Source organism: Plectropomus leopardus, chromosome 3 (genome assembly GCF_008729295.1).
Source record: "Plectropomus leopardus isolate mb chromosome 3, YSFRI_Pleo_2.0, whole genome shotgun sequence".
Lineage (NCBI taxonomy): Eukaryota > Metazoa > Chordata > Actinopteri > Perciformes > Serranidae > Plectropomus > Plectropomus leopardus.
In genome coordinates this window covers 2567156-2588153 of record NC_056465.1, presented here as the reverse complement: position 1 = coordinate 2588153, position 20998 = coordinate 2567156, and the positions used below count along the sequence as shown (strand labels likewise).

Below are 20998 nucleotides of genomic sequence, written 5' to 3'. Positions count from 1 at the left end.
CATACTCCCGTCTGCAATGATGGTGTAGCAATGCCAAGATACGGAAGAGCAGGAAATGCTGTCCAGTCAGAGAAGACCGAGTATTTTCTCTGTGTATTTAGTGTATTTAGAAATGTATCTTTAAAAAGCTAGGGAAAATGTCTGAGGAAAAAAAGGAAAAAAATATATTTATAATTATCATATTTAAATAGTTAAAATTATGTTACAGATAAAAAAAAAAAACACTTTTATGCACTTTTTTCAGGTATGTCTTTTTTTCGTTTCTTTTAAAAATGATTTTTCAGGTAATTTTCTTGTACCTTTTATTAATTTATTGCTATTTTTAGGGGATTTCTTCATTCCACGCTTGTTTCCTTTTCCCTATGTTTTTTTAAAAAAAGTGAAAGTTGAGATATTCGTCATACAAATTAGCAGAGACATTAGCAGATATAAATTGGATTTTCTCCTTGGCGTAACCTCATGCTGTGCACAGAAGAGCCTGACAGATTCTCTTCCCAAGTATTTTAGAATTAACTGTTGATGATCGTTCTGTTGCCATGCACACAATAATCAAAACTCAAGGACAAAACTGAACTTTAAAGAAGTGAGTGTTGTTTGGAAGAAGTGGGTGAACTGAGAGCCCACACAAGACTGTTATCAACGTTCAGATGGAGTAAATAAAAAATGTTGGCACATTAATTGCTTTTCTTCAAACTATCTGATCGGGCTCTCTGTTCTTGCTCAGTGCAGACACATTCTGCCAATTCACAATCTCTATAATTAACTAGATCATATTTGGGTCTACTCTGGATTTTGGGTTTTCTCTTCTCCCCACCAAACACTCTAAATTGGTTTATTTGCTTTGCTTAATAATTTGATTTTTTGAAATGTGTGTTTGGAAAGCAGTCTGTTGTGCCTTCACTCAGTGGTTCTCTCTCAATTTAACTCTTGGAAGCTCATAGGATGGGAAGTTTAATTTAGACAGATTTAGACAGTATGGGGCAATTAAACTGAGGATTAAAAGCATTTTTAATTAATTTAGGATTCTGATGTGCATTGTATCTCTGTGCTACAGCCAATAGCAACAATGTTTTAATTATCTTTGCAAAGTGGAGACTGTGGGTCACAGAGGACAACATAAATAACTCATATATTCGTCCTCGTCTATTGTGACAGATAGACTACATGTCAGCTGTCAGGGTACAGCAGCCGGGAGGTGCCAATCGATTTGGGAAAGTCTGTTTGACAATCTTTCCTTGCAGGAATATTGACTGGTGTTGACGCTGGAAAATGCAACTACAGTGCATTCTGTCAGAGGGTTGTGGAACCATGCAGAGCACATCTCAGTGACCACCGGTCAGATCAGTATGCATATTCATGATATTCATCACCCCCAAACTCACACACACGGTCTTACAGTATATTCTATGAGGCAGATTGCCATTAATTTTGCAGAACACATCCATGCTCCCAAGATGATGACAACATTTAATATGAATCACTCAATGATCTTTCTGTGCTGCAGCTGTAGGAATCACAGAACCATTGCATTCTTTACTGTCGCACATATTGTCTCATGAGATAAACATTATAGAGGGGATGGTCTTGTTTATGCAATCCTGAACACATACTATATCTAACACCATTCCAAGCTAACTGGGTTTATGTTGCAGTTCTCACTCTGGCCCCTGTGAAAGAAAGTAACTGGGTCTGACACTGACCTCCATTGTTAGATTTTGTCTACTGTACTGTCATGTTCTGGTTATTAGCATCACACAGTTAATTAATTCCACCCAAAATGCACCTGTGTAAAAATTCATTCAGAGGAAAACCAACACTTTTTAAGAATCTGCTTTCAAACTAAATTCTGCTTCCACTATCACATAATGAAGAATGAAATACAAAGAAAAATAGGGACTGAGTATAATGACTGATGGAGATGCTGTTTTTATTTGTCACAGTTTGGAGACAAAAAGAAATATTCACCTGGAATAAGTTAAGCAGATTTTTAGTATCAGTATTGGCTGAGTTTGTCAGTTGAGGGAATAGACTATTGTCACTTCATTGCCAAAACTGTTCTGAACTGCAGACTTTGGGCGGTATCTGTTTTTTCATACCTCCCCGTTGTTTCACCAGGGTATACCGTATGTGATGCTAGTTGTTTAAAAAAAAGGGGGAAAATAAAAACTGGCCTCTTGGTGACAGGAATCACTGGAGCATTTATGACACTGTATGTATGGCAGTCTACAAAAACTACAGTCAGAGTTATAGTTTTTTTTAAAGAAAAGATGTAAAAAAAAAAAGAGCAGATTTTTTTCTTATTTTAGTGGCGACATCATAATGTTTAAAAGCCAATCACAGTGCTCAATGCACTTGATTGATTTTATAGTTTTTTAAGAAAATATCTAAAAAAAAAAAAAAACAGCAGATTTAAAACAAAGAAATACAACCATATACCTTCTCAATTCAAGTTAACTCTTAAACTAAGCTAAGAGTAGTTTAACTCCTGTGTTAACTCATTAAAACACATTTCATTTAAGTGCCAAAAAAAAAATTAAACTCACCAAAGACATCTTGGTTTGTTTTTCCACTGTTCCAACAATCACCAACCCGGTCGAAATAAACCCTTAATTTACCTGTCTCTTTCTGCCATTACTGACGAGCTTCTTACTAGTCCTGTAACGTTATCCCCACCACTCGGGGTCAGCATCTTTCTCAGCTAAGCTGCCTGTGCAAAGAGACTGACCTCTGGTGGTGCGGTAGTGCTGTGCACTACAATTTATTGTCTCCATACAACATCTCTGTATTCGTTTAAAAGAAAAAGCAGTGTCTGTGTTTGTGACGTTATGAAAATCATATCAGGATTTCAAAATACCCTGGTATACCTCGATACCTTGATACCACAAAAGCCTACAAAATGAGGGTTGAATGTAAAGAGAAGAAGAGAGAAGATTTGGCCTGGATTAGATGTATTCTCTCTCTCAGGCTCTGTATCTTTATCTTTTTGTTTCTAAGTTTGGTTCTGAATCAAAGCATGGTCCAATGGGGCCAGGCTGAAAATGACAGTCCACCACCTTCCAAGCAGCCAAGCTCTGACTCAAAACCCTGTCAGAGAGGACACAACTTAAAATTCTCCTGACGCATACACACATACGCAAATCTGTGCTTCCATCTAGACAGACACAAACACACACTCACACAGGCTAGCATAAGAAGAAATACCAGCGTGGAGAAGTTAAGCTGTGAGTGGAGGTGACAGAGCTCCTCAAGGGAGACCCAAACACAAGCCGGGCCATGCTTATTCCTGCCTTCTTCTCCCTCTACTCTGTTTGTGTGTCTTTGTGTGCATATGTGTGCGCCCCCTCCCGCAGGATCCTCCTTCAACGACTACAAAACTGGGACAAAGCCTGAGGAATAGGAGAGAAAAAGACAGGAGCAAGAGAAAAGGACAGAGAGGAAGAGAAAGACGTGGCAGGGTGAATAGGTCAGGACAGAGCAAAAGACAGAGACAGATGAGAGGGAAAAGGCCAACCTGTGCAGAGGGGGAATGGATAGAAAAAAAAAACAGTGTCACAGGGAGAAGAAAGAGATGAGGGAGAAGGGGAGTCATGAAGGAAAACAGCAAAAAATTCACCACGTGTGAAGTTGCCTGCATCTTGACGAAATTCACATCAACAATGGAGTTTCTATTCTAAACCCCTCTGGAGTGGAGACAGCGCACAGAAAATTCAGAATAATGCAACATGTTGAAATATATCCGGAACTATTTGAGATATTAAACAGCTCGTACACGCGCTGGGAAATGGCCTAGTTTGCAGTTAAATGTCCTAGTTTGGGTTTTTAAAGCCCAATGCTTAATTCAACATAAAGTAAACATAAAGGGAGCTCCAACCCACCACAGAGACACCTTAAAGACAGTTTTTTCCTCTTTGTTTTACAAGGTCTGACAGCATTGAAGGGTGAGCAGTTGATTCCATGAAACAACACAGCGGAGTGCTGTGAGAGCCAATACTCAGCCAGCAGCAGGCAGTGAAGACAAACACTACGTAGCAGACAGCAGTGTGTCTTCATCTTACACTGTAGGGTGGAGGGTTTCAGGACCTGACGACCTGACCTTAGACCACGTCCAATTGGTACCCAGTCTAATAAGGTTGTTTTACTGCCACTTATCTTGGGTCTGTGGGTCTAATACTCAAGTAGATCCAACCCGTTTTCATTCTGTAGTTGTCAAGTGATTTTGGTGTAAGATACCAATGCAAAAAGATACCTTTCGGGGCTGTATGATACGCCACTTTGCATCATTGGTGTAACGCGGCTGGACGGAACTTTTTGTGAAATTATGAAATGCTGTCGGTCTGGTGTGGAAGTATGATATGCGACTTGGTGGCATAAGTTGATAATGTGGATGTTTGGAATATGTCATGGCTGTATGCTATGCCACTTGATGACGTCAGTTTGATGGATCCAACAAACCCAGGACGTTCACCCCGGAGCCTGGTGTTGGCTTCCCGCATTAATGTAAAGCTTTTCCTAATCCTAACCACAAGCTTTTTTTTTTTTTACAGCATCCCAAAACATCTTTAGCAGATGCAGAAGGATAGCTAAAGCGTAATGTGTAGACACGGAAGTCCACTGCTAAAGCAACAATATGTGACAACATGGGATAAGAACATGCTGATCAATTACAAGTCACCTCAGGTCACATCGTACATAATACTTAATGCAGAAGAAAATTCCCAGAAATCAACATCGCGTGTTCATTATTTATGCTCAAAGGGCTTTTATTTTTAAAATTCAATACACAAATGTTCAGTTAAAAGTGACCCTCTGTCACCCAACTGGCTACAGGATAGTAGAGAGAATGAAAATATGACTTTCAATTATTTCTAATTCATGAGTCAGGTCAAGTTGTATTTAAAACCTTAAAGCCACTTTAATGTTAGTTAATGAAAAGCTATGTAGAGAGTATGAAGCTCTGTCCCAGTTATCTTTTTGTCCTCATTCACAGAGCTCGGCCAAGAAACAGCCCAGCATATAACCTTCATTACAAGTACAACCTTTCATTTTTACATGTGGGTTTTTGTGCAGATTAAACTAATGCAATATAACGCTTAACAGGTGATGGTAGAGTGCTTTTTTTTGTTTTTCTTTGGACAGAGCCTGCTAGCCAGCAAGACTAACTATCTCCTGGCTCTGGTTCCTATTCACTAAACAAACATGAGAGTGGTATCAAACAAATAATGACGAAATACCCCCAAAAATTAATCTTTAAAAAAAAGAGCCTCACAACAAGCTGCTAACCAGCTCAAAACCAATAAATTAAAAATATAAACAGCTCACTCTGGTTCTGTGACAGTTCTCTCCTTATATTGTCAGATTGTGCTGCTTTATGTATACACTGTTATTATTATATGTTATTATAATACTGTATGTGCTATATGAACTTTCCTTCACCCTCTCACATGTATCTGTGCATTAGCTTGTGTTCTTGTTACCCATAATTCTTTCTGACAGTCCACAGGATTGAGGCGTGAACATGCCTGCAGTCAGCTGTGGGTTGAGGTGATAGTAAAACTACACAATGAGCTAGAAGGAAAGAAAAACAAATGTTATCTAGAACGACTGGTCTTCTGCTCCCTGTTTTTTTACCCCGGAGTATTTTCAAAAATTGTAATTGAACAAACTATCTATTTTACAGTGTATGTCATTATCAAACTAGGTAAATATTTTTACAAAGCTACAGTAAATCATCAGGTAGAATTGTCCACAGATTTCTGAGATTCTAATGAATTCTCATATAAGGTCATTATATACGAACAACATTTCCTGCGCTAAGCTTGTGATACCAACATCAGTGGCACTCTTTGGCATCTATATTTTTATGCTTTTATGTGATGTTGTCTATTTCAATTGATCTAATTTAGATTGTCTCTTAATTTTTTAAAAAATGTATTATTCTATTCTGTCTTGATTGTGCTTAATTTTATTATTAATACTATATATCTGTGTTCACTGCTATATTCTTTTACTCTTATTAGTATGTTTTTTTTTTATTTTGTAATTGTTACTCTCTTTTTTCTGGCCTTAATTCAGGGGGTATTCCAGAAAGGAGGCTCAACATACACTGAGTCTAACCCTGAACTCACCCCTCGCTGCCCATGTCATGTGTCAATGCATTAGTTTGAATGCACGTGTCCATTGACTTAACATTAACCGCACTTTATTAAAATAATAGCATAAATCTAAAAAGTGATGAACTGAATACATTTTGATTTCCATATAAGGAAAAATGCACTTGGAAGCAACTGAAAATTAAATATAAAAACATAATTTAGAAAGGTAAGACATATTTGACTCAGCCATGATTGTAGGCCAACCTCACTCTGGTTTTATTCATATTGTTTTTGTTTTTTTTTGGTTTTATTCAAAGTAAATATCCCTTCAGTGGCTATTTAAACATGTAGTCATTTAATCCCCCAGCAGAATGCTGTTTTAACACATATATGTCCTCTCGCCTAATATCCTGCTGAGTAAATTAACATTTGATATTGATATGAAGCACACACTGTGAACACAATATTAACTTTCTTTATGGGACTGAGAATTACTATGATGATTGTGTATTAGATTGTGGTGCATATGTGGGGATGGCATTTTTATTCAGCTAACTGATATCTGATTATTGATTTTGTTTTATTTCTTTTATTTTATGTTTGTATGTTGTATGTAGCCTGTTGGATGCTTTTCAAACTCAATTCATTATTGGCGTTTTGTTTTATTTTATTATTTTGAATAAAATAATTTGAATTTATATTTTGAATTTTGACTTAGCTCTCTTTCTAGAACGGATAACGCAGAGATTCCCTCATCTCAGGGTTAACATACTAAGAGTTTTCACATAACCTGCTTTCTGGAATACCTCCCAGCATTATTGTTTGGCTCTTATGGTTATGTTGCTTCTGCAAGAAAGCCCACTTGCATTTGCTTTACTTTGTTTGTCAAAGCACTTTGTAAACTTTGTTTTTAAAGGTGCTATATAAATAAAGTTCTAATAATAATAACATCAATATGTCACCAGAATTATGTCATCATTACATTACACCAGAGCTGCGTTTCATTAGTAGTTTCACCTTGCCTCCGTCACTTTCCCTCAGCTCTCAGTATTACGTAACAGCTGACATCGCACAGAGACCACTTGGAAAACGGAGAAAACGCAGGCAGGGGACTGAAATGCAACACACCTGCCCTCAATAACTTTTAGTCTGACTATCACAGGTCGACCACCCGCTGTAGGATCAGCGCTGTACTGCTTTATATAAATCATCAGAAATGCATAAAAATAAAGTAAATACTGCATAAATACCTTAACTTAACCTTAAATACCTACATTAACAGATAATGTTGGCAATGTAGAATTAACTGGACAACAAATATGAAATTTAACTGCAATTAACTGTATGTGACTTTTCAATAAAATATCAAGCAATGAGATTTTCTTCAGCAGCCATCTGCAAGTAGATGAATAAAGCTATGCACATGTAAGGCTACCTGAACAGACCTATAAAATGTTTTAGAAGAAGTTAAACTGAGAAACATGTCATATAATGAATGAATTTAACTTTATTTTTTATTTATTTACCAGTTTATTCATCTTCTCGTTCTTCTGTGGTGCAACTGGTGTTTTACTTATTACTGGCCCCTAACCATGGATGTATTTTCTTGCATCAAATGCATAACTGCAATGCATTATGGGTGATATACACCTCGGAACAATTTATGTCCTGTTGTGTACTCGCTCCCTCAGCCCTCTGAGTGTTGATATCACTTCAGTGAACTTCCAATTGTCAGACAATTGGAAGAACGTAGGCATTTGCAACAGGTTCTCATCCCAGCTCGTCACATGGTGCTGCTCTTTTTATGATGTTTTAGGTTATCCTTCTGTATCAGCTGTTCACGCATGCAGTCGGTTCTGTCTGGCCGCGTTTTCAAGTGATGCCGCCTGTGTGCATTGCATGTGGATGCACCTGGTGCCATACAGCCGTCCGTCATTGGATAATTACAACACCACTTGCTCTGTCTGCGTTTCAATTGGATGTGGAAGATGGCTTTTGGCGTCATGCTTGTATGCTGGAAGCACTGGCAGAGCGGATGTATTTGCTGGTATTTGATGACCTAGGAACAACAATGGGCAAGGAATTCATTAAAGCATTTGTAAACGAGAAAATCTATTTTTTTTGCATTGCTCCAAAACAGACACAGAAAGTCATTCCAAGTTACAATGACATTCAACGAGCTGTAGCTTCCTAACTCACCGATGTACAAAGTACATACTTTTGTAGTTCCAATATCATATCATGCCGGCCTAAAATATGGGAATCCACAGTAGCCATGACAGATGAGCACCAATGATTTTCACTAATATGCTCGTGTCTATGATCACGCCACATAAATGCCTCTTTTTCTCTTTTCAAGTATGTCTTTATCCCTCAAATTTTATTTTTTATTAACATTTCATAAGAGTTCAGTTAGCTGTCATCTGTGAAGAGTGAGCTTCTCCTGCATTTACTGCAATTTTTTAAATGAATAGTGAATGCATACTGCAGGGAGAGAGAAGACCCACCGCAGCGCTGCTACCTCTGATCTCATTACAGAGACCACTATCTCAGCATGTGATAACTTAATGACCGACTCCAGCCCAGACCCATCAAAATAACTACTTTTAACCACAGAAGACTTCTCTGAACCAGCATGGCACAGGACAGTACAATAGTGCTTGTGAGGACACAGAGATCAGTCCAGCAGCAATTACACTCGGCCTCACTCATGTTCACCACTGCTCTATTGTTTGGCTCTCTGTGTCCCTGTCACACTTTGTTTTTGTCCTTCTGACTCCAGTATTACTCCATGTCTGCCTTTTCTCCATGTCCTTCATCACTGTCCACGTCTGGCTCTCTTCCTGTTCCCCTTTATTAACCTTGGTTCTCTTTCTTAAGTGTCAACACCACTTTTACATGGCTCTATCTAAATGTATTCTTCAACCTTTAAGGAACTGATCGATGGATGTTCAAGATTTTGGGAGCAAGGTTTGGGATTTAAGGTTCACTCGTGAGGATTCTAATGATTTTGACTGACATACAGTATCAGTTCAAATCTCTCATCACAAAAGATATGTAGTGCTGTATCACTGATTTTAGAAGATACAGAACACAGTTGATTTGATTGATCATGACTGATTTGAGTCCCTAGCGCACTTACTGATTATCTATCTCTTCCAATCCAACCCTTTTACCACATGTGTCCCTGTGGCTGAACACATCTAGCCATAAAATTACCCAGTCATTTTCCATGATCTGTCCACTCAAACCCATGCACCACTGACCACACTTTGTGCTTCTGTGTTACTGGTAATGCTTGAACTCCGTAAAGTATCCACAGAGATGGTCTTTCTAAAGCAAACACCCAACCTGCTGCAGAGTTGACTATAGATCCCCCTCAGGGTGCATGATTACCATAGGAACTGTTAAAGTCTGCAGTCAATGAATATATGAACACACTTTGTCCATTTCAGCCCTCCAAGTGAACCAGTAACAACATTTTCTGCATTTATGTGAACTCTGAAGACCCCTCTGAAGTGACCTGAACTCGGTGCAGTTTATGTCGTGTTGTGGTTCGCTTTCCTTGTGCAATGTGAACAAAATACGCTCCAGCGCACTGCGGTAAAAAAAAAAATCAACTGTACTGTCAACTGTTCTTTATAACATGCAGTTTACCACCTACCTTCCTCAATGTAATTATACATGTATACACTTGCACTCTTTAGTCCACTGGTTCCCAACACAGGGGTCCTGACCCCCATGGGGGTCGCCAGAGCGTAGGTCGCCAGAGCGTAGGTCATCATGCCCTCTTGAGAGATAGAGCGATAGATTGATAGATTGATTGATAGATAGGTAGATAGCTACAGCATCAGAGCACCTAAAGTGGACTGAGTTTGGTTCTTTTAAAGAGGACTATATGTGAAAACACCATAAAACACATCAATGGAACATATACTGGAAAAAGTCCTGGGTGGACGCACTAATTAATGCCCCTTTACCAGAGTGATGCAATGACTGGCCGTAACAAAATACCCCCCATCTCTGTCCAAGCAGCGCTTAAACATTGTTGCACATGTAGTTGGCAGAAAGAGATGGAATAAATATGAGATTAAAAAAAGAAAGAAAGAAGTATCGTAAACCTGAAAAACCCTGCATAAACACAATAATTTAGTTGGAAAACGGTATTAAACTGAGTGTTTACCAGCATCAATATTACAGAACACATCATACCCTGCACGGACAACTCTGTCACCAAATACCAACGTCTATGTCGATGATTCAACACAACCCTGCAGTGCATTCATCTGCTATTTCCAAACATCCAGTGCTTATGTTTTTTATTTATTTACTTTTTTAATCTTGTGTACAAAACACTACAATATGTTCAACATAATGGGAAGATCATAGTTATGACAAACTATGCTTATGTGCATTTGGGGAAGATATTTTAAAGGCAAAAAAACCCTTATATTGCTAGAGAACAATCACTGGTACATTTGATAAGAAGGCAAAGCTCTGTATAAAGACACACTCCAGTCTCCTCTATGAGACACCAAACATTACAATTGCGACCTCTTCATTTCTGCCTTGTTACATTTATGCCACCTTACCTCCTGTATCCTATTAGCACTGAAGGTTAAAATGAAATCCCGAGGCCCTAAATCCAATATGGGTGTAATTTATGGGTATAATGGGACGGCACACCAAAATAAGGACAAAGGACAAGTGTAGAAAATGACTTGACATCTTATGCTATCTTATGTTTTCACTAAATGTCTTCCAATATGACCATCTGCACCTCAGTGATCAAGTAAAACTTTATTAACATTTTGGTAGCAAACAGGTGCTGATGGCCATGATGTAACATCTGATCAAAACATGTGCTTCAGGCAACAGCTGACAAGAAAGCAGAGCTCAAATAGGCTTTTCTGAAATGACAGCTTTAGATAATGTTCTGGTCATAACGACCAATTCCTGTCAATCCAAAACATGTCTTAGAAAAGCCATTTAAGCCATTTAAGACCCTGATGAGTTACAAACCAAAGATACATATAGGTCTCTTCAGTAAGAGTCTTTTTGAAGGGGAACTATGCATATTTTCAACCCTTAAACATGCTACTGCTATGGTCTAAGACAGTCCAGAACTTTAATTAAAATTGAACAACTCTCCACCAAATCCAAAAACTAGGGTGCAAAAACTCAAATTTGTGATGACATAGGGTAGAAAGTGTGGAGCTGCTCCACAGAATGAAATATGTTCTAGATTAGCATTTACACAGCCTGTTAAAGGCAAGAATATCATGCCGTTAAACCGCCTTGCTCGCTTTTCAGTATAAATAATGAACAATCCAACGTCCAAAGGGGGGACAGAGTGGTCTCGCATCTGAGTCGAGAAAAGAGGTAGTAACAGTGCTGAAACAATCAGTGTGAAAGTAAATTGGGAAGACGTGACCATGGGTGGCACGAGTGTGACATTTTGACGACATGTTTATGTGCGCGACCCACCACGGGAAATTCAAAAAGCAGCTGTCAAAATAGTGGCTAACTCAAAGAAAAAAGCAACGGTCATAAATGTCTGTAAACTGAGAAAACAAAGAGATTCAGGTGCTCCATTACCCTTAGACTAGGGGAAGAGATCAGCTGCCATATAACAGAGAGGGTCAATGATTGTGATTGACATGTTATGCCTTTATTATTGTTTAGAAAGTTTAGAAAGAGGAGAATGCTTGTGTGTTAAACATCATGTCCATCATGCCTCTTTGAAATGTGGGATGATATAATGCAGTGTATAATCACACATTCGAGCGGAGTGATGCTGCCATTGCTTGGGTCTTTGTGAAAATGCTCGGGCGGTACAAGGAGGGGACTTTGTTGCTTTTAAGTGCACTTAGGGGAATGGCTTAAGTTTATGGGAATATTTTTTGTTTCTCAACTTAGACAGCCCATTGAGTATACAAAAGAGTTTTTGGTGAGATAGTAGTTAAGTTCACAAATATTGATTCAACTTTGACCATGGAAATAACATGATGGAAAACTTAATTTAGGTGGTGTGCCCCTTTCAGTCCAGATAAATCACTATTGTTTTATATCTGTCTTTAAATTTTAGATTCCACTTCACAAAACTGTAGTAAAATAAAAGTTACAATATTTCCACCACATATTTTACTTTGCACTGCCTAGATTTTAAAAAGCATCATTAGCAAAAAGGACCTCTTCTGCTCCGGAGCTTCCCACTTTGTAATGCCTGTGTGTGAGTGTGTTTGTTTTTGCACCTGCAATAAAAAAAGAGATTAAAAAAACAGATTTTTTTTAATCATGAGGTCCAAATTTCCTTTTTAGCAGTTTGATTCAATGGGCACGGGTAACTGTGAAGCCCTTGAAGCATTTGCACAAATTATGTTTCACTACATCAGGTCCTTTACTTTGTCACCTGTCTGTAGTAATTGTATTAAGCTTCTAATCTGTTCACAAATTGGCTTTAATGAGTCATGAACCTTTTTCTCTGACAGAGCAGCTTCTAAAACGTACATTTCACACTTATATATGAGGTCCATACAGATATTGTTAACATTACATTCTGTAAAAAAAATTAAAACTAAAAAAAAACAATCAAAGTAGCCTACATGCATTAATGTTAAGTTAATTTATGTAGACTGTAATTACCTGTGGGCTACTGTATAGACACCAACTGTATAGAGCTTCGCCTAATGAAGCGAGAGCACTGTATATAAAGTTGAGTGCTTCCTTGACATTTCACAAGAATAAATTAATTTCATTCTGCATGCACAGCCAGTGGGTAGTCAACTGAAGCCAAAGACACAAGCAAAGCAGCTTTCACTGTAACAAGGCCACAGATCGGCCATCTTGCTTTTTTAAAACATTTTTTTTAGACATTGTTTTGTAAATCTAAGCTCTTTTTCCATAAAAAAAATCCACAACAGATTGTCTGGGTCTTGGTTTTATAATGATGATTCTCCATGCTGTGTGACTAATATGTAAGCTTCTGTAATCTCCCAGTTTAAATGCATTTCCCCTCTGTGTATCTGTGTGTGTTTAAAGGAGAGGAGCAGGAGGTTACAGTGCACATGTGGTAAGAAGAGGAGGGATGTACGCTAAGTGATAATGCATGCCGCTGCCAAGAAAATGATATTAACACCCAGACCTTATCAAGGACACTGTCAGCAACTGTCTGTCTCTCTCTCTCTCTCTCTCTCTCTCTCTCTCTCTCTCACACACACACACACACACACACACACACACACATGTTCACACACACATAAACTTGCACACATCCATAAAGGGAGAGGCTGAGAGACAGGGAGCGAGAGAGAGAGTGGAGGAGGAGGAGGAGGAGGATGAGGAGGGCATTATCTTGATGAAACAGTGCTTGATACAGTAGGCCGAGCCAACCTCAACACAGCTCGACTTTCTTTTAATGGAGATTACACAGCCGAGGTCCAGCCTGAGCTCATCTTGTTTAACACCGCACGCATCACCGTCTGTGTGTGTGTGTGTGTGTGTGTGTGTGTGTGTGTGTGTGTGTGTGTGCGTGCGTGTGTGTGTGTGTATATGTGTGACAGTGTGCCTGATCTAATATGCTGCTATCTCCTCGCACATCAACTGTCATTACTACACACCTTCTGACCTCCTGATCTGGCAGCCAATCAGATCTCCAAATCTTGCTGACCAATGAGACTTCAATAGACGAGGGAGTGTGGTGCCACACCGCCTTGCCAGCACAAGGTCTACAAATCAAACAGCTGATTCAGGGTTGCTGTAGCAAATTTGTTTTTGCCAATATCTGCAGGAGATCTAATAGCCTGTACACTGTAAAATCTGGCAAGCTGATCAAACTTAAAATAATCTTGGAAACCAATAGCCTTGAAAAAGGAAATGAAATGTAACTATTAATCTAAATTCATGAATTTAGATTAAAAGTTACATTCAGGGTTACATTCTTTACACTTAGATTGCTTTATATCTAAGTGTTAAGTTTACTTAAGAATTAGCTGCATATACCTAATTTTGTGAATTTGTTTGTAATTAAAAATGACAAGTGCATCTTTCTAAGTGTTAGCAACTTCAGTAAACCATGATCGTCTGACTTAACCCTCAGGGCCCCCTTTAATATTGCACACACTCATATTGCTCTGCTAACAAAATGTACGTTTCAAAATTAAGCTTTAAAAACTGTTTTACATTAATATGATTTTCTACTTTCATTGAATTTTTTTAAACTAACATCCTGAATATCCATACATTTTCAGAATTTTTACCCTTTAAATGGCAGGTTTTTGTCATGATGCCACTATGTTTTAGATGAAAAAAAAAACAAAAAACAAAAAACAACAACAAAAAAAAAAAGAATTGTTTCAATATTTGAGTAGCCTGAGGTATGTTAATAATTAGCAGCAACACTGAGTTTTATACTTGATTGTTTTTTGTGCATTGTCAAATACTCTCATACCACTCTGCACACAAAATGCACACAGAATCAGGCTATAAAAAATATCATACATTAATATGATTTTAATATATATCAAATATTCATTAATTTTCAGAATTTTAACCCTTCAAATATCATGTTTTTGTCATGATGCAACTATGTCTTTGCACTTAATAGTATGAATGTAGCAGTTCAGTTTTCACAGTGTATTTTTGTAGAAGCTGAGCTGGAAATTACAAGATTCATAAAAAATACACTATCTAGCCAAAATTTACATAATATACATGAACGCAGCCAAAAAAATTAACAAAAAAAAAAAAAAAAAAAAGAATGGCAAGTGTATAAAATGTGCCAAACAGTCCCCAAGGGTTTTAACTTGATCATAGCAAAGAGGATTTAGCCAATGATGAAGTGAGGAGATCTATGAGTTCTGTTTTGTTCACATTTAAGAAAATACTAATATGATGGACTAGTTTGCAACCAGCAGAATACACATATAATAGCTCAATACTTGACTTACTGAAGTTGCTAAAACTTAGAAAGGTTGTTTTAATTCAACTTGTCATTTTTAAGTTAAAAAATCTTCACAGAATTAAGAAAATATTATATTATTAATATATAAGTTTTAAGAAAATTTAACACATACATATAAAGTAAACAAAAATTAGGACTAATAGTTATATTTATTTAAATTTTTCAAGGCAGTCCGTTTCCTAGATTTTTTCACGTCAAGCCAACTTGTCAGATTTTACAGTGTACCAAGTCTGACAATCCTGGCTCTGCTGTGCCCACTTATACATTCTCAAGTGCATTAGGTATGCTCAGTCAGAGGAAGACCGCATCTGACAGCTTGATTTTCCTTCTTTGGTTTTTAAAATTGGCCCTAAATTTACTTCCAGGTAGCGTTTAAAAGGTCCTGTCTCTTAAATTTAGCATTCTGAGAGGCTGCAGATGCCCTGAGTCGAGACCTGAATAATTCGTAGACCTTGATTTTCACGGTTGCTCTCTGCCGCACCACATAGCTCTTCTCTTATCATCCCCTCTCTTTCTGTGGCATTGCATAGGTTGCGTTCAGATCATACATACCTCCTTGTCTACATATTTTCTTGCCCGGTTTCCTGGCACATTCCTTGGATATTCTTTTGACTGTAAAATGAATAAAAGACTAAAGAATAACATGGAGCCCCTGGACGCGCAACGCACACAGGAGCTGGCATGCACACGCACACACGTACTGATAATACACACACACACACACACACACACACACACACACACACACAAAGCTGGCTGACTGGGAAAAAAGGGAGGGAGGAGAGGGGGAAATAAAGACAGAGGGAAAGATGAAACACACCAGCTCAATCAGCACAGTATTCAGTCCATCAGTCGGCCAGTCATTCAGCCACTCAGCCAAATCAATCGGTGATGATCGTGACAATGACTGTCTTGTTTAATGAACTGTAGCCATTGTGGCACAGTACAATAGGCTATGATGAGCTACAGACATGAGGGAAGGGAGGGAGTCCGCAGACGAGGGCAAATAAGGCGTTGAGGAGAAAGAGGAGAAGGAAGAGGAGGAGCAACAGGAAGGTGGAGGAGGAAATTGGTAGGAAGAGGATTGAGGCAGCTATGAAGTGGAATGAGAGGATTAATTGGCCTCAATGGATGCCACACACACACACACACACACACACACAAAATCGAACACCGATCTTGTCTCGGTGTGGCATGAACACTGTTATCTCTTTCACAAAACTTTCAGACACTCATGTTCTGTAAGCAGTGTCATGCACATAAAACATGCACAAGGTCATGCTTTCCCTCTACTGACGGACGGACAAGGACAGAGACAGAAATGCACTCTCACGTAAATAAAACACACCCCGACAAACACTTCTCTCTTCCAGAATGTCGTGGGTTCAATCCCCGCCGCCCAGCCTCCCACCACCCCCGACAATCCCCCTGCCCTGGGCCCACAGGCTAACTCACCATCCTCAGTGGGGACATAGATGTTAATATAGAGGCAGTCCTCACTCTGGTCCTGGACATACGTGGACACCACGTCAATGCTGTTGGTGAACCACACCGGCAGCATCACATCCGGCAGGCGGCCCTCCACGATGCTCTGAGGGCACACTGGGGCAAAGTGTGTGGCGTTGCGGATCTCTGGCCACGACGCCGGGGGCTCGGGAGGTTGGAATCGGCGCTCACCGGTGGGTGGGGCAGCATATGGGACACCCAGAAACTGCACGACGGGACCCAGGATCTCGTTGTTGAGCTCCTTCTTAACACCACGCAGTTTTCCGTACGTGGTAGTGACCACCGGGTCATTCTCGTCGAGTTTCTGACCAGACACGGCCTGCAGCAGCAGCAGTCCCAGCCATATTAGAGAGGACACCCATTGGCCACTGTTTAAGGACCCTTCAAGCCTCACGTATCCCATCATCCTGCTCCCACACTTTGTCTGTAGCTGTAACCCAGTCCTTGAATGGGGCCTCCACTGGGACATGACTGCTACTCCTTGTTTTCAATTTGTTCGTCCTCTCTTGTCCTTTCAGAGTAAATATTCCTTATTTTCTACCTCTCACTTTCGCCATGCAGAAGCAAACACAAACACACAGTCACACTAAAATCACATTCACACACAGGCGTAAGGGAACGGGTAACTCCGGAGCGGAACAGGTCGTGGTTGCTAATGATCCTTTTTAAAATCCAAGTAGTGCAAACCATCTGGTGGAAATGTAGCAGCCATTAGTTTCCCACAGCTCGGAAAAGATAAATCTGAGAAAAGTTCCTAACAGTGTGGAAAATATTCCTCAAACAGGTCCTGCTGACAATCACTGTGATGACGAAAAAGCAGCACAGATATCATCTTTAAGCTCCACTTCTCAGAAGGTAGAGGAGCCAGTCAGTGACGAGGGGTCCATCATTTTGGGGTGACTGCCATGTTCAGCACCGGGAGCAGGAGTAGCCGTGCGCTGGTTGTAGTGGTTTTTTGCTGGAGTAGTCTGTCCCCTGTAACACAGAGACAAAAAAACAATCAGCATTCACACAAAAAGATGTTCAATTCAATATCTCTCATTTTCACATCCCCTCCTGTGAGACATTAACCCTTTGAAACCTGGCTTGTCACCAGTTTTCTTGGGCTGCATTCAGAGGAAAAACATGGGAAAAAAAAGGCAATAAGCAACTTGAGAAGAAATGCCCCACAAATTGCAAAAAAACCCAAAAAAACAAAACAGTAATAGGTGACAGGCAATTGACCTGAAATTACTGAAAAAACAAAAACAAAAAAACATGATCATTAGACAATTATAAAATAAATAGGAAAAAATATAAAGGAAATTATATTTATAATCATTTTATTTATATATTTAAAAATTAAGTTACAGAAAATATTTTCATTTTGATATTCATATTTATGTTTTAATTTTAGCACATTGTTACCAACTTCAGATAATTTCCTTTTGACTATTTTCTTACTAATTTTCATGTCATTTCTTGATGTTCTGCTAATGGTTATTAATTTATAATTTATAATTTTATAATTTAATTTATAGTTATTTCAAAGGGTTATTATTTAACCCTTTGAAATAACTATAAATTAAATTATAAAATTATAAATTATAAATTAATAACCATTAGCAGAAGGGCCTTTTGATTTGTGTTGTACCCATATGCAAAAACATCAATCTATTTATGAGGGATAAAGCATCTATTTATAGGACGTGGCAGTGGGTTATATTACTCAACAGATTCACAAGCAGGGTTTCTATCAGTGCGCTTGGTGACAGATGTTTCCTGGTTATGGAGGAGTTTGTCCTACACTTTCATTTTATACCCTCACCTTAATGCAGAGCTGTCAGTGTGACAGCAGTGCTACAGTAAGCAGAGACAGATTTGGGAGAGAGCCACAGACTTGGATGCAAACTGCCAGCAGCAGTAAGACTTACAGTAAAAAGTACAGGCATTCAGAATAAAAGTGGATATTGTGACAGGCTTTTAAATGCCAGTGCTCAGTGCGAGTGGAAGAGGTAGAGTGCAGTTATGTAGTCAAGCAGAAAGTCAAGAGTTTGGAGGTCAAGGTATCGGCTGGGTGTGTAATGTTTTTACAATTTCATGCTGGAGACCAGAGTTTCCCCTAAATATATATCCTCAGTCTAACCGGACATTGATTGTTGTTTGCATATTCGTGTAAAAATCAATACAAAACTAAGAACCATAACAGCTAAAGTGGTGCCAGAGGAGTGAAGGATGACTCTATGCCTTTGCACTCCGCTCATGAAACATGAGCATATCTCAAAAACTAAATAATGTACATAGTTTAAAAAATGAAGTGTTAAGAAATACTTATGTTTCTACATATAAGTATTGTGGATCAGTATGTTTTTTGTTTTTATTTTGTAAATCTAATGTTCGATTTTTCTATGACAATATTTTATGACATTTTCAATACTTTTATCACTTATTGTGTTTTTTTGACTTAAATAACTTTTTAGCTTTGGTTGTACAGATTTCAAGGACATGAGGTATTTGAAAATACTCCAAGAAACGACACCACAATAAGCAAAAATACCACTGTAGGCACTGGACCAATTCTATTGCAGAGTTTAAAAGGATTGTCGCTGCTGCTGTTGGTGAAAGACAAGAAAAATGTTTTTCGATGTATTGCAAATGTTTTGTGAGAGAACACACACACAGATTAATAAATAAAAGATCAGTGAGACAGCCAAAAAAGGACTTTAAATCATATTCCAAATATTAGTTCCAATTCAGGGCTCCATACAAAAGGATTCATTTTGTTCAGTCATCTTCAGCTGTACTTAAAAAAAATCCAAAAAATCCATCAAAGGAAGGAAGAAAACAGACTGTTTAAAAAATCAAAATGCATACCAGAAAAAAAATGCAATGGAAGTGGCACTGAAAATATATGAAATAAGCTTAGTGAGGGGGGAAAAAAAACATCTGCAAAAACAAGCAGGCATGTGGACGGAAATAAATCCAAATTCATTTCTCGCCTTAAAGAACCAGACAGGAAGCAGGAGAAAATCTATATACTTGTGTGTGTGTGTTTTCGGTGTGTGTGTGTGTGTGTGATTTAGAACACGAAAGCTTGTCTCTCCCAGTATGTGTTTTTGTATTTTTTTCCACATTGCTTAGGAGTCAATGTTCCACCTGGATGAGCTCCCTTTCAGATTTCATACTTTGCGGAAATCCTATTTAGCTACACACACACACACACACACACACACACACACACACACACACACACCCCTCAACGAGCTTAGATGCCATGGGATGAGGGAGATATGACGTGATTACACACATGTACACAGAGATACGTACATATACACGCTGTGGGTTAGACATACTGTAGCTCACATTTATGTGTAACACAGTAACACACAAACACACACACACACATTTAGAAGAACAGACGTTTACAACATCAGCAGCAGGAGAATGGAAAGAAAAGACAGGAGATATAGATCAAACTGGAGTGTGTGAAACAGACAAGATGCGTACACTCCCAAATTCTCTGTATGTGTGTCTGTGTATGTGCGTGTGTGCATGTTTGATCGTAGATGATTCAGCATGCACCACAAGCGAACTGGTGATAATTAGAGAAACATGATAAGAACAGGGGAAAGGTGGAACCTGAAACCCAGATATGACTATGCATCAAACACACAAACACACCTAGAAATACAAGAAGACTAATGTAATTGGTGTCCATAGAGGGTCTGATTACAGAACACTGTGTTTGCAGTATATGTTTGTAACTACAAGTCGATTTTCATGCCACACAGGGGTGTTTTCTCTGAGTATTTTACAGTTTTTACATTTGCTTTGATTTATTCACTAAAACTTTGGAAATTATAACCCTGTCATGATGTTTTCAGATGTGATCTTATAAAATGTAATGTTTGGCGAGAAACTTGATTAAATAACAGCTGTCTGAACGAGAAATTTGTTGATGTTTTCACAGCAATGAAAAACAGATATTAGAGAGGAAATCATGATATATCGTATATTGTAAAAGGGCCTTGAAGCAGTTAAGTTTTAAAAAAGCGTTTTATGCTGATGAAGGTTATTTTAAAGGGATCATATATAGGCCTGATTTGTGCTCTTTCAGAGGTAGTGTAATGAAGGACTGAATGACTTTAAAAGAGTTTAATTATTTTTTTAGTGTAGATTTATTTTTCTTTGTTTCTCTGACATAAAAAGGGGAATAAAGAACAATAGATGGAACTAACAGTATGTCCTCAACTACACATGAGGTTATTAACACACAAGGTTTGTTTGGGTCAACTCAACGGTCGTCCATCTCGCCAACTGTGCTACTCTGCTTTCACACATTTACTCTTTTTGGGGATTATGGCACTTTCTTGTAATGCTTCCCATACAAAGTCCTGCTGTTTACCAGTACCAGAGGAAAACATTTGTGATGTTTGCAGGAATATTGGAGAACAACATA

General features: G+C 38.5%; 1 protein-coding gene across 1 annotated transcript in view; it reads right to left on the bottom strand.

Moving 5' to 3' along the window:
- Positions 1-17029, bottom strand: part of nlgn1 (neuroligin 1) — a 400692-nt gene extending 383663 nt beyond the window's left edge. The window contains exons 1-2 of the mRNA XM_042483820.1: positions 16510-17029; positions 15607-15666 (exon numbers count right to left, since the gene is read on the bottom strand). Coding sequence (XP_042339754.1) covers positions 15607-15666; positions 16510-17029 — 580 coding nt within the window. The remainder of the gene's footprint in view (positions 1-15606; positions 15667-16509) is intronic.
- Positions 17030-20998: the final 3969 nt, after the last annotated feature.